General features: G+C 49.8%; 6 protein-coding genes across 6 annotated transcripts; 4 read left to right on the forward strand and 2 right to left on the reverse strand.

The window, feature by feature from the left end:
* The first annotated feature begins 227 nt into the window (after positions 1-227).
* LOC108087639 (protein Cep89 homolog) lies at positions 228-1,882 on the forward strand. The gene is given in 4 exon segments (XM_017185103.2): positions 228-471; positions 527-842; positions 845-1,035; positions 1,104-1,882. Coding segments are annotated over 4 exon segments (1,434 nt in total). The 5' UTR covers positions 228-264; the 3' UTR covers positions 1,824-1,882.
* Positions 1,875-6,817, reverse strand: LOC108087635 (importin-11). The gene is made up of 2 exons (XM_017185092.1): positions 4,583-6,817; positions 1,875-3,118 (listed from the first exon to the last, which is right to left on the reverse strand). The coding sequence occupies exons 1-2, from the start codon at positions 6,710-6,712 to the stop codon at positions 1,958-1,960; spliced, it is 3,291 nt and encodes a 1,096-aa protein (XP_017040581.1). The 5' UTR covers positions 6,713-6,817; the 3' UTR covers positions 1,875-1,957.
* LOC108087643 (spaetzle-processing enzyme) lies at positions 3,133-4,564 on the forward strand. Its single transcript, XM_017185107.1, has 4 exons — positions 3,133-3,556; positions 3,627-3,663; positions 3,722-3,912; positions 4,074-4,564. The coding sequence occupies exons 1-4, from the start codon at positions 3,346-3,348 to the stop codon at positions 4,469-4,471; spliced, it is 837 nt and encodes a 278-aa protein (XP_017040596.1). The 5' UTR covers positions 3,133-3,345; the 3' UTR covers positions 4,472-4,564.
* A 408-nt stretch (positions 6,818-7,225) lies between the features above and the next one.
* Positions 7,226-9,635, reverse strand: LOC108087638 (transmembrane protease serine 9). The gene is made up of 7 exons (XM_017185101.1): positions 9,615-9,635; positions 8,966-9,194; positions 8,842-8,908; positions 8,051-8,778; positions 7,949-7,994; positions 7,754-7,893; positions 7,226-7,691 (listed from the first exon to the last, which is right to left on the reverse strand). Exons 2-7 carry the CDS (start codon positions 9,171-9,173, stop codon positions 7,306-7,308), a joined length of 1,575 nt encoding a protein of 524 aa, XP_017040590.1. The 5' UTR covers positions 9,174-9,194; positions 9,615-9,635; the 3' UTR covers positions 7,226-7,305.
* A 160-nt stretch (positions 9,636-9,795) lies between these two features.
* On the forward strand, positions 9,796-10,414 carry LOC108087645 (V-type proton ATPase subunit F 1). Its single transcript, XM_017185109.2, has one exon. The coding sequence runs from the start codon at positions 9,889-9,891 to the stop codon at positions 10,261-10,263; it is 375 nt and encodes a 124-aa protein (XP_017040598.1). The 5' UTR covers positions 9,796-9,888; the 3' UTR covers positions 10,264-10,414.
* A 294-nt stretch (positions 10,415-10,708) lies between these two features.
* Positions 10,709-12,587, forward strand: LOC108087640 (mannose-1-phosphate guanyltransferase alpha). The gene is made up of 4 exons (XM_017185104.2): positions 10,709-11,088; positions 11,293-11,995; positions 12,056-12,320; positions 12,378-12,587. The coding sequence occupies exons 1-4, from the start codon at positions 10,841-10,843 to the stop codon at positions 12,476-12,478; spliced, it is 1,317 nt and encodes a 438-aa protein (XP_017040593.1). The 5' UTR covers positions 10,709-10,840; the 3' UTR covers positions 12,479-12,587.
* The last annotated feature ends 12 nt before the right edge of the window (positions 12,588-12,599 follow it).

Here is a 12,599-nt window from a genome sequence, read left to right on the forward strand (position 1 = left end):
TTTCATAAAACAATGATTTGGTGATATTTTTCCACCCAAAGTCTGGTAAATAATTCATTTGTGAAACAGGTATCGATACAGAGGGCGGGTTTGGACTCCCGGAAGAGGGTGGCTGACAGGCTGGCCGAAAAACAGGGTCAAACACCCGACCAGGAGCCATGGCAACGTGGCCAGGACAAGGGTTTTGGGGCGGGTGTGGCTCGGCTTTGTTTACAAGCAGCCCAGGCACAAAGTGTCGGGATTCGAGCGAGGAGAGCTGCCAAAATGGGCACGCGGAACGTGATGATCACGGACTTGGACCAGCCAGATCCCGAGCAGCAGCAGCCCAAGCGGAACAGGAAGGTCCTGCAGACGCTCTCAGGGAACTTTAGTCGCCGCTCGCGAAGCGTTGAGGTGGAGGCGAAGCAACGCCAGGACAACTCGGCCACGGGGCACAAGGATCGCAGGAAGGAACGCTCCTTCAACACGCTGGTAAGCACAATCAATCTGGCCAATAGATAACCCAATCATTAAATATACACTTTAGCTGCAGGCCAAGGAGCAGCAGCTGGAGCAGCTCGTCCAGCGATTGGCCACTCTGCATCGCTACAACGAGCAGTTCGCCAAGGAGAACGAGCAACTGCGTCAGGACAGTGGCCAGCTGGAGCGACGGCTCTCGGAGGCGGAGCAGCAGGTGGCCAACTGCTCGCGCTGCCAGCAGCTTGGCCAGCGCCTGGACACCGTTCTCGGCCAGAATCGATCGCTGGAAGCCGACGTGGACATGCTGAAGACGCTCGTCTTCCGGCTGAATGTGCAGATCGAAAGCTACCAGGATCAAAGGCGCCATGGCGAGGAGCCTGCAACGGGGGAGCATCAACCAAAGCCAGGACACCATCCGCATCGTATCCACCCTTACCCACCCATACGCTGGGTCCACTCCTGCAGGCCTACGACGAATCTCTGAGGGATAAGGATGCACTCCTGGCTCAGTTCAACACGGAGTTCGAGCACTTCACCGGGGAACTGAAGCGAGCTCTGGAGGAGAACACAAAGCTGGTAAGCAAGCCGCCTGGGAACCATCTATTTCCTCTTCAATCCACCCTTTTTAACCTAATCCCCTCCAGCTGCAGTCGCAGGAGCAGCTGCGTCGCGATCTCGGCGGCTGGCGCGAGGAGCGCGTGTGCCTGCAGGCCCAGTTGGGTGTGTGCCGCTCCAAGGCGGAGGCCCAGACCCGCAAGACCGACCTGGCCAAGGAAAAGCTGGTGGAGGTGATGCACTGCTACGAGCAGCGCACCCAAACGCTCCTCCTGGACATGGACCACCTGCAGGCGGCCTACGCCCGCACCAAATCGGAACTGGCCGCCCTCAAAAGTGCAGCATCAGCAGCTGCAGCTCCACCTGCGGTTCCAGTTGCAGCTCCCGCTCCTGCCGCCGAATCGGAGGCAGTGCACCAGTGCAAGGCGCTGCTCGAGCAGCTGAGGCAGGAGCACGCCAGGGAGCGGTCCGCCCTGCAGGATCAGCTTCAGGCCACCACGGCACGGGCGGCGTCCCTCATCCGCAGCACGGAGAAGGCCAAGCATGGCAGGGATCGGCTGAAGGCCCGCCTTCGGATGGCCCTCCAGTGGGCGCAGAAACTGGAGGCGGGGCAGGCGGAGGTGCGAGAGACCTACGAGGCAGTCCGTCGACTGGAGGTGCTGGTGCAGCACAAGGAGTCGCAGCTGCGCGGATTGCACGCCCGAAACGCCGAGGAGCTGGACAAGCTGCGCCACAAGCTGCAGCAGAAGGACGAGACCATTCGAACGCTCCTCAGGGGGAAGATGGAACGGAGACCGGCGGTGGACTAACCACTCACCACTAACCACTAATAAATTAATTAAATTAATAAATAGAAATAATTAACAATTAAAAATATATAATTTCAATACAAAATACATTAATAACTTAGTGTAGAAAGCTTTTGAAGCACAGCAGTCCGGGATCAGCCGGACTCGACCTGTTCGGCGAGCGTCTCGTCCGCCGTCGCTCCCGCTCCCGAACCGGAACCAGAACCAGTACCAGAACCAGAGCCCGAACCGGAACCGGAGCCAGCGCAGACCACGCAGGCCTTGGGCACCGTCTGCTCTATGTACATGGTGATCCTGTCGCGCACCTCCGGCACCACGGAGCACATCAGCTGCTCGTACCGCTGGCCACCCAGCTGCGCCTGCAGCGACTGCAGCTGCCACTTGAGATACTCGGTGAGCGGTATCTTGTAGACGGGATCCTTCAGCACCAGCTGACGGTGGCGGTCGTCGTGGTAGGTCTTCGCCGGATATCCCTTGGCGTGGAAGTCCTCGCTGACGCCACCGCCACCGCCGCCGCTGCCCAGCTGCTGCTGCAGTTCGTCCAGTTCGTGCTCGTCGTGGATGACCAACGAGTCGTAGAAGCGGGGCGTCGTCTTCGACGCTCCCTCCTCGGCGGCGGCATACTGCTTGTCCATCACCTCGCCCAGGGTCTCGTCCACCAGCTGCAGGATGTGCGGCAGGCGGGCGAGCAGCAGTTCGTTGCTGCCGAAGATCGAGGCGAAGGCCAGGCAGAAGAGCTTCCGCTTCTCGGCGTGCGTGTCCGGTACCATGGGGAACATCTCGATCCACACGTCCAGGATGCGGGCCAGGGCGTCCGCCTGCGGCAGCTGCTGCACCACCGACATGAACACGGACTGGTCGATCAGCAGGGTGCGGGCCACGATGGTGAGGTACCAGCCCATGGTCATGGGGTACTCCTGCTTGAGGCACACCTGCTGGAAGACGAAGGGCAGTGCGGGACGCACCAGCCGCAGTCCCATCGCCGCGTCCGTCTTCAGGCAAGTCTCGAAGATGCGCAGCATGGCGATGATGCCCTCCACGCGGATGTCCTCGAAGGATCGCACGCAGTACGCCACGAATCCCTCACCGTAGCGACTGAGATAGGCCTGGGCGTCCAGCAGGATGTAGGCGTGGATCAGCTGCAGCACAGTGCGCAGGTTCTCCGACGACATCTCGATGATGGGCAGCAGGTGGTCGCACAGCGCCAGAAGCTCCGGGGTCAGCGCCGTCGAGTTCCCGATCACCGCCAGCCAGAGCATAATCCCGTCCTCGATGAGGTAGACGTGCGAGTGTTGCTGTTGATGGAAATCATACTACTTAGTGTGGATTCATTGCAATTAAAAACAAAAGAACTTCTTAATGATATATTGCTATAGTAGCTGTGACTCAACTTGCTTATATACATTTAAAACATTCTCTTGAAAATACATATGTCGTATGTGATAACGCCAACCACTTGGTATTGGGAAAAAACCCATTTAATAAAAGCTAAACCGTCGGTCAGCCAAGACCAAAATTAAAGATGAAGTCTGTGTGGATTGCGGGAATTGCCTGCCTTTTATATCTGCCCCATGCTTTGCACGCACAGTTTTTGGAGTCCAATTGCGGGACGGGCAAGCTAACCTCAAACCGAATCTCTAATGGAGAAAATGCAGAGATCGGAACGACCCCATGGATGGCTTACTTGCACCAAAACTCGACGCTTGTTTGTGCCGGAACGCTTATCACTCATAGTTCGTAGTTGCTTGAAGTGTACTTAGGTATACATATGTCTTTTACTGAAAATCATTCTGATTCTTCTAGGATTTGTGCTGACTGCAGCGCACTGTACGTCCACAGTGTAAGTATTTCTATAGCTTTAAGAGTCTCGCAATCTATATACAGATTATTCAATGCAGAACTGTTCGCCTCGGGGAGTACGATACATCAACAGCAAACGACTGCACCATTCAAGGTTGCATCCCTGCGTATGAGGATTATGAGCCCGAAATGGCAATTCGACATATTCTCTACGAGGAAAGCCAATGGGGTTATCCCATGACATATGACATAATGTTGATTAAACTAAAAAAATACGTCTTGTTTAAAGGTAGGACTAAACAGTTTTTAAACTCGTATAATAAATAATTTATCAGTTCCAACAAAAGTTCTAAGTATCTAATCAACAAAATAATGCACAGTCCTTCTTGCTGTGAAAAAATCTAATAAAGAACAAAGTATTACTTAATTTTTGACATTTTTCACATTTAGATCACATCAAGCCAATCTGTCTGCTGCGAGATCCATCGCAGGCTGCGTTTACCCCCAGATTCGAGGCCACAGGATGGGGAAGAACTGACCGGGATGAAGTCGCCAAGGTGCTGCAGACGGTGGTCCTCACCAAGCTCGATCCAAGTGAGTGCCTGAAATCCCTGGGCGTTACTTTGAAATGGGGTCAGTTCTGCGCGGGTGACAGCAGAGGAGACACCTGCAATGGAGACTCGGGCGGACCGCTGGTCCACAAAATGTCAGATGGCCGAAGGACCCTCTCCATTCAGTTCGGAATCGTGAGCTATGGTCACCGGTCTTGTCGAGGCGTAGGAGTCTACACAGACGTCTTCAGCTTAACCAACTGGATTTTTAGAGTAGTTCGCTTTTATGGAAAATAAACTGCAAACTCAACTAAAAATTGCCATTTCACTTATAAAAACATTTATCTACAGCCTTAAAAATTCAAACCGAATTCCCTACTTAATCAGTAATCTATGGCCACTGCTCACCTGGAGGTCCGTGCTCAACTCGATGACGCTGTAGAGGAAGGGCTTCATGGGCTCTGGGACATCCCGGATCGTTCGGACTAGTTGCTCCAGCGTTCCAATGATGGCGCAGCGCAACAGGTCGTACTCCTCGCTCTCGCGCCACAGGAGCGGCAAGTAGGCAATGAACTGCAGCGCCTGCGGTTCAATATATTCGCTCATCTTCTCCACCAGCAGGGTCATCGTTCCCAGGACCACGATCTTGGTGTCGCACTCGCCGGCCTCGTGGAGCAGCAGGAACAGAGCCTCAAACAGCGAGGGGAAGTACGGGTGAAAGGCCTCGGGCATGAACTCAAAGTCGTCGATTAGCAGATTCAAGGTTCTTGCGGCGGCTAACCGCGTTGGCATGTCCTCCTGCGGCCGGAGAAGATGCAAGCACGCCTCGTAGGCCAGCGGACGCAGCTCCCGGGGCAGCTGGACGCCCACCCAGTGGCCCACAAGCCAGATGATGCGACGCCGCAAGATGCGAAAGTTCGGAGCCTCCACGCGCAACTCCGCCAGCAACTGTGATGTCAGCCAAGCGCCAAAGTCCAGCTTATTGAAGAAGTGAAAGGCCGCCTGGCCCACGGCATTGTAGATGGCGTCCTTCAGCAGGATGGCCTTCAGATCGGACTCCGGGGTGAGCTGCAGCTGCTGAGCGCGTCTCACGAAGCGCAGCACCTCCTGGATCATCACCTGCGAGTGCTGCGTGAAGCAGGTAAAGTAGAGGGTCTCCACACTAGGCCTCAGCGCGTACTTCCAGGCATCGCCGCCGCCGTCGTCCTGGTCATAACCCTCCGGATCCTGCTGCCACTCCTCTAGCTCCTGCTGCGTAAGCAGAAAGTAGTGTGTCACGATCTTCTCACAAATGTACGTGACCCTCTCCGCCGTGAAGAACTTGGCGTGGCTCTGGGCCGCGCTGGCCAGCAACTCATCCTCTATGGAAGCTCCCGCCTCGGGCGTGGCACTGATGCTATCATTGCCGCTCAGCATGATGCCCTTCAGCATGTTCAGTGCCTGGATGGCAAAGTTGCTGAAGTTGATCCGATCGCCGGCGTCAAAGATGAGGGCGGTGCCCTCGTGGAACACATAATGGAAGCTGAACTCCAGGGCCACCGGAACGAACCTCGCAAAGGAGACCGAATGCCGCTCCATCAGTTCGTTGAGGGTCTTCATCATCTTGATCACAAAGCGCTCCAGTTCGGTGAGTATTGTCGCAATGCCGGGCGTGGCCGATCCCATCCTTAGTTCATAGCGCAGTTCGAGGCACTGGCGCAAGCGCTGGAAAAGCTGCTCGACGAAGTTCATGTGGTCCGTAGACTTGTACGGCTTGGCGCAGCCGTAGACCACCAGCTTGCGCAGGGATCTCATCACCACATAGGCACGCTGCAGGGCATTGAGTGCCAGAGCTTCCTCCTTGCGGACGAGTTGCAGAAAGCGGGTTGTTAGCGGTGCCCAGATGTCCCAGGCCAAGTAGCCGAAGATCTGTGAGCCCAGCTCCTCGAAGGCCCGTTGCTCGGCCATCAGTCGCCTGGAGGCTAGCGCCTTCAAGACGTAGTGCAAGGCAATGAGGATACGCTGCTGCAGAGCCGACTCTCCGTCCGTGGAGCAGGCTTGCAGCTGCTTCATCAGCGTGGGTAGCAGTTCTGGCCAGAAACGCGGGTAATCCGTGCGAGCCAGCCGGCCCAACAACACGGCTATCTGCAGCGCGACCTGAGGCACCTCTTCCGCGTCGTAGTGGCGCAACAGAACCTCCCGAATCTGCTGCTTCTGCTCTGCTGGCAGCTCCTGACGTGAATTGGGCCGCCAGTAGCGCTCGACGCCGTTCTTCAGGTATACGGCCGCCATCCAGCGGACCTTCACCTCGGAATCTTCCGTGCTGGACGCCCCTCCATGCTGGCCATCACCACAACCTCTCCTCCGCATGCTCAGCCGAGCAATCGTGGGAAAGAAGCCCGGCTGCTGTTCCCATTCGCGAAGTTGGGCCTCCGCTTTTTGGACGATCTCGTGGCTCGGATTGGTGGCCGCCTGCAGTGTCTGAGCCACCAGCTGCTCTACGGAGGCGCCTGCTCCTGGGCCTACTGCTCCTGCTCCAGCTCCCGTTGCCATTGCCATCTCACAACGCCTTCGCTTGCGACGCTTGCGAGGGAGGTGCGAAAATTATTGGCAAATTTCTGCGGCGCGTGCTGCTTCTTACTTGAATATTAGTGTGACCGGCCGTTGCCGATTACAAATCACATCCGGCTGGGTAAAAATACTATAATCAAATTTTTTTTTATTACATCTTAATTTTTTTTGGGCTTCTGTTATTGTTTTTTACGATGTGTTTTACAAAGATTAATAAAAGTTTATAAAATAACATTTTAAGGTATTGATTTCTGCTTCCATAAATTTATTTTTTTTTAGTTGAAATGGGCTTTCAACATTTGGGCTGTACAAATTTTTAATTAAAATATCTTTTCGAAATTTAAAATAAATAAATTCGTTAAAAATGAAATATCTATATTTAAGCTTCAATCCAAAAGAGCATATTTTCTTTAACAAAACAAAAGGAATAAAATTAGCAAACTGTTAAGAGCTACAAAATTCCCAAAACCTTAAGTTGTATGTGATATTGAGATAACGAAATAATTTTTGTTTTTAATATATTTTCCAGGAACCATTATCAACAGTTTTATTGCCTTTATTGTTGTTGGCCTCGGGAGGCTTTACTGCTTTAATAAATTCTTTATCCAATCCATGTAGCCAAAAACATTGGTGTAAACAAGTTGAGAGCTTCCGCGGATTTCAAAACTGGCCAGTCCGACAAGAGTGAAAACCTTGCTGTTTCCATAGGGAAGCCTCCTAAATAGGGGACTCCCACTACTTACGTAGTTAAGGTAAGGATTGGACAACTTCATGCAGATTTGGTTTGAATCAATGTTTTTGTTATCCTTGCGGTAGCAGTTGCTGGAATCGCTCCGTGGAATTACCATTGCCTTGTTTCTATCCCATCCGATGGTCATGAGACTTTGCGCCAGATCAGCGTTATTTTCAAACCGCTCCTGCTCTGCCTTGTTGGTCAATGAGGGCAGACAAATCGGCTTTTTGTGATCTACAAAAAAAGGAAGAGCCTCTTATTATCATAAGAAAAAGATTTTAACTTGTCATACTTACCGGTAAACTCCACTTTCCTTTCCAATTCGAGCAGAGCAATGTCGTTCGCAATCTGGTTATCGAATTTAGAATGCCTGTGCACAGACTTCACTTTGTAGACCTCTTCGGTACCTTTACCCGGATCCCCCAAACGAACATGCCTGAATTTGAAGGAAAATTTCATGGTTCGTCTCGAAGTGAAATAAAAGTACTTACAATGGAGCAGTTTCCAAAAGGAACTCGGCAGTCGTCAGCACAAAACCTGAAAGGTAAGCGAACTTAAGGCGATTTCACAGGAAAGCAATTGCAGGGACATACTATCGGTTATCAGGGCGCCGTAGGACAACGAATAGTTGTCCATGTATACCCGCGCGAACCAAGGAAAAGTAGATGGGCCCAACATATCTTTGGTGGGCGTTGCTCCCTTGGTATCCAAGCATCCCTTATCCAGCAGGTCCAGCGTGGGAAGTACCACTGTGATGTCCGACGCCATCGTTTTTTCGATCCAGTCGGCAAAGCTCACTACGTCGGTGTACACACCTAGTCCGGCACACTGTGGAGTTCCGTAGCTAATGATTCCCAGCTGGGTTTTTCGCAATACACCACCGTAGGTAACGTTTGCGTACAACGGTCCTCCAGAATCTCCTTTGCAGGTATCCGTATGGTTTCCCGTGCCAGCACAGATCTGTGAGTCGGTCAAATCCCTATAGGAAAGGACGGCGCAATCATTGCTTTCGAGTCGGTTGACTTCGGCTTTTCTAATCACATCACTTAAGGTGTTATTCTCCGTTCTTCCCCAACCGACAGCCGTGAATTTTGTGATGATCTGGGTGTCCAATCTCTTGCGGCTGTCTGATATAATGCAAATAGGTCGAATGTGCTGTTTGTAGGTCACGGTCTTATGCAGCTTGAGCAGAGCTATATCATTCACTTGGGTTTCTACCAAAAACTTCTCTTTTGGGATGTAGAATTTCACCACAGTGTAGTCTTCGGGAAGAAAGAATTTCGCTTCCGATGTTCGGTTATATTCTCCCAACCTAGCATAGCTTTTAAAGAAATGTTGTGTAAAACTGTGTCCTAAAATTCTACGAAATAATGGGAGTACTTACAGTTCAGTGAATTTTTCTTTACAATCGTCTGTTTTGCAAATACAATGCTGAGCCGTCAACACGAAACCTTGAGAAATAAGCTTTTTAGACGTCTATCTTTCTTTGTTCTGTATTGAATACCAACGATTGCTAATAAGCGTTCCACCGCAGATAAATGAGGATGCGTTTTTAATCATGACCAGCCATGGGTTTTCCAAAACTTCCGCGGGTCTTCCGTGAACCATTTTAGGTACGGGCAGGGAAGCCTCCACACCACAATCTTCATCTAGAAGAAAGGAGGATCCCTGATTTATAAAAAGTAATCCTATAATCCAAACTGCCGATGACATCATCAAGCGAAAATAAACAAGCGGCTGAAAAAATCAAAGGAAAGATTAAATATTTTTTAATCTAGAATGCAATAAAAGAATTTAATTTATTATAATAAGCTTAATAGTTTCAGAGGTCAAAAGATAAGAAATGCATACTGTTCTTAGTAAAAAACAATAAACTTAGCTTTTTGTCTGCGATGAGAAACTCGAATTAAATTAATCTCTTTATAAAAATGGAAATAAAATGTTTAAAAAAACTCCCAGGAACTGAATTAGATGAGTTACCGAAAACAACGTTTTGCAACTGATAAGCTTTTGCAAATTTTTCCAAAAAATAAATTATTTACAATTACATATCACAAATCGTAAAAATAAAATATTAAAATAGTTTTTGTAATTCTACAATTCAACTTTTTTTTAAATGTTAAGAGCTAATAAGTTTAATCTGACGGAACAACCCACTTGCTTTTCAAAAACGTTGAGAAGAACTGAAAACTAGAGACGGTTATCTTGCATCTCGGTATATATCGCCTAATGAGACTGTTAATGTTTAGTGTTTTTGTCTGTTACATAAAAATACCGAAACACGCAGTGCTGTTAATGGCCTTCCAGTGCTGTTGCGCGCAGAGGGTCATGTGATAGAGACCAGCTGACCCGAAAGTTTTTCCAGACTCAGGTTTTATTTTCGCTGTCCACATCTCGCTGCGTGTAAAAACACAAAAATAAATCCACCGAAATGGCTCTGCACTCGGCAATCAAGGGGAAACTGATTAGCGTAATTGGCGACGAGGACACCTGCGTGGGATTCCTGCTTGGAGGCGTGGGCGAGATCAACAAAAATCGCCACCCGAACTTCATGGTAGTCGACAAAAACACGGCCGTCAGCGAGCTGGAGGACTGTTTCAAGCGATTCTTGAAGCGGGATGACATCGACATTATCCTCATTAACCAGAACTGCGCGGAACTCATCCGCCATGTAATCGATGCCCACACGTCACCGGTGCCAGCGGTTCTCGAGATTCCCTCGAAGGATCACCCATACGATGCCAGCAAGGACTCCATATTGCGTCGCGCCCGTGGAATGTTTAATCCTGAGGATCTAGTGCGCTAATTCCCAAAACAATGTTTTGTATTGCTGCAAACCGTCAGAGTATTGCTAAAAACCGCTGTAAACAACTATCTACAGATTCTGCGCTTCGCCTTTGTTCTTATTGTGTATTTAAAGACATTTATTAAATGGTTTTCGTTGTATAAATAGATAAGTATCAAGTTGTTTAAAATCATATATTGGAAATCCAATTGAGTACTGGGCTGGAGTTTTTCCAACGGTTGGTCTTTCCAGGGATGTCAGGTAACAGCGGAGATACAGAAAGCACTCCCTTAAACGAAAATGTAATAATATTTACGGCTTATGCCAACAAATATATATTAACTAATAACAAATAGACCAAGTTCCTTTATTTTCGAAATTTAACATTTTAAAAGTCTGACTTAGAAATTAAGTTAACAGAGCAATTACAGCGTGCTGTTAATTTTGTTATCATTCATTTCAAGTGCTGTTAGCGCAATCAGCTGATGAAGAACAAAATATTTTCTCGCTAGCAACGTAAACAGAAAAGATATCTTTCTGAGAATTGGCCACGAAACTGATCAATCGGCATTAGTCACCTGTCCGCTGCACGCACACTATGCTGAAGGCCGTTATCCTGATCGGTGGCCCACAGAAGGGCACCCGCTTCCGGCCACTTTCATTGGACACGCCCAAGCCGCTCTTCCCGCTGGCCGGTCGTCCCTTGATTGCCCACCATATCGAGGCCTGTGCCCAGCTGCCCGACCTCCGGGAGATCCTGATCATCGGGTTTTATCCGCAGACCCAAATGGAGGGGTTCGTGGGCGATATGCAAGCCTTATATAGCAGCAGCAACATCAACATCAGGTGGGTTTAAATCAAATAGACGGAAGAATTTTTCTTAAAAAAACTTCTATGTTGGGTGAATTGGAGTTACCAAAGGTAACCGAAACTTTTACATAACCAAAACGATCGCCGATCCCATATTACACACCCTTACAAACATTAATGTTTGCTATCTTAAAATTGAGCAGAACTGGAAACTTTAATATGACGTGTCGCTGATTCCAGGTACCTTCAGGAGTTCACCGCCTTGGGAACTGCTGGTGGAATGTACCACTTCCGGGATCAGATTAGAGCTGGCAACCCACGAGCCTTCTTCGTCCTCAACGGAGATGTCTGTGCTGATTTTCCGCTGCAAGAACTTTGCGAGTTCCACGAACGGCGGCCATCGAGTGCCCTGGTGACCATCATGTCCACGGAGGCAACGCGTCAGCAATCGCTGCACTACGGATGCTTGGTTTTCGATAAGAACAGCGGAGCTGTCTCCCACTATGTGGAGAAGCCCAGCTCATATGTGTCGACCTTCATAAACTGCGGCGTTTATGTCTGCTCCATGGATATATTCACCGTGCTGGCACAGATTTTCCACTCGAGAGGGCAGGAATATGGATGCCAGGGATTCTGCAATGGTAACGGAAACGGAAATGGCCGAGAGCAGGGGCACATCAAGTGGGAGCAGGAGGTTCTTACTCCGCTGGCGGGCACCGATAAGCTGTTCGCAATGCCAGTGCCCAATTGGTGGTCCCAGCTGAAGACCGCTGGATCCGCAATCTATGCCAATCGCCATTACCTGGGGCTGTACAAGAAAACGCATCCGGAGAGACTGGCCAACGTGGGAACCAAACACGGAGAAGGCGACGGCAGCTTGATCTGCACAGTATTACCGGATGTCTATGTGCACCCCAGTGCCACAGTTCATCACAGTGCAGTGGTAAGTAAAATAAATATTTGTTTATGTGGACTTCAGTAAACCTTTTAACTTTACTTCCAGCTGGGACCCAATGTGGCCATAGGACCTGGAGTGACAATTGGACCTGGTGTGCGCATCCGCGAATCGATTGTTCTGGAGCAGGCCCAGATCCTGGATCACACACTCGTCCTGCACTCGATCGTGGGCAGAGGTTCCAGCATTGGAGCTTGGGCTCGGGTCGAGGGCACACCCAGTGACCCGGACCCCAATAAGCCATTCGCCAAAATGGAAAACCCACCGCTCTTCAACAACGAGGGTAAACTAAATCCCTCGATTACCATACTGGGTAAGTATTGTAAAGCACTGCTACGTTTTAATTTGCATAACCAACCTCTATTTGCAGGCTGTTTCGTACAGGTGCCCGCTGAGAAAATCTTGCTGAACAGCATCGTACTGCCGCACAAGGAGCTCAGTCGAAGCTTCAAGAACGAAATCATCTTGTGAGGATGATTATCTACTTACATCTTCTCTTCTTATTTCTATGCCATTTTATATATTTTTACTGTGCAATATTCCTAAAGTCAATCTATTAAATGTACCCTTGCCCTTGCAATTTATAAGATCT

This window comes from Drosophila ficusphila, unplaced genomic scaffold, assembly GCF_018152265.1.
Source record: "Drosophila ficusphila isolate 14025-0441.05 unplaced genomic scaffold, ASM1815226v1 contig_414, whole genome shotgun sequence".
In the NCBI taxonomy this organism is placed as follows: Eukaryota; Metazoa; Arthropoda; class Insecta; order Diptera; family Drosophilidae; genus Drosophila; species Drosophila ficusphila.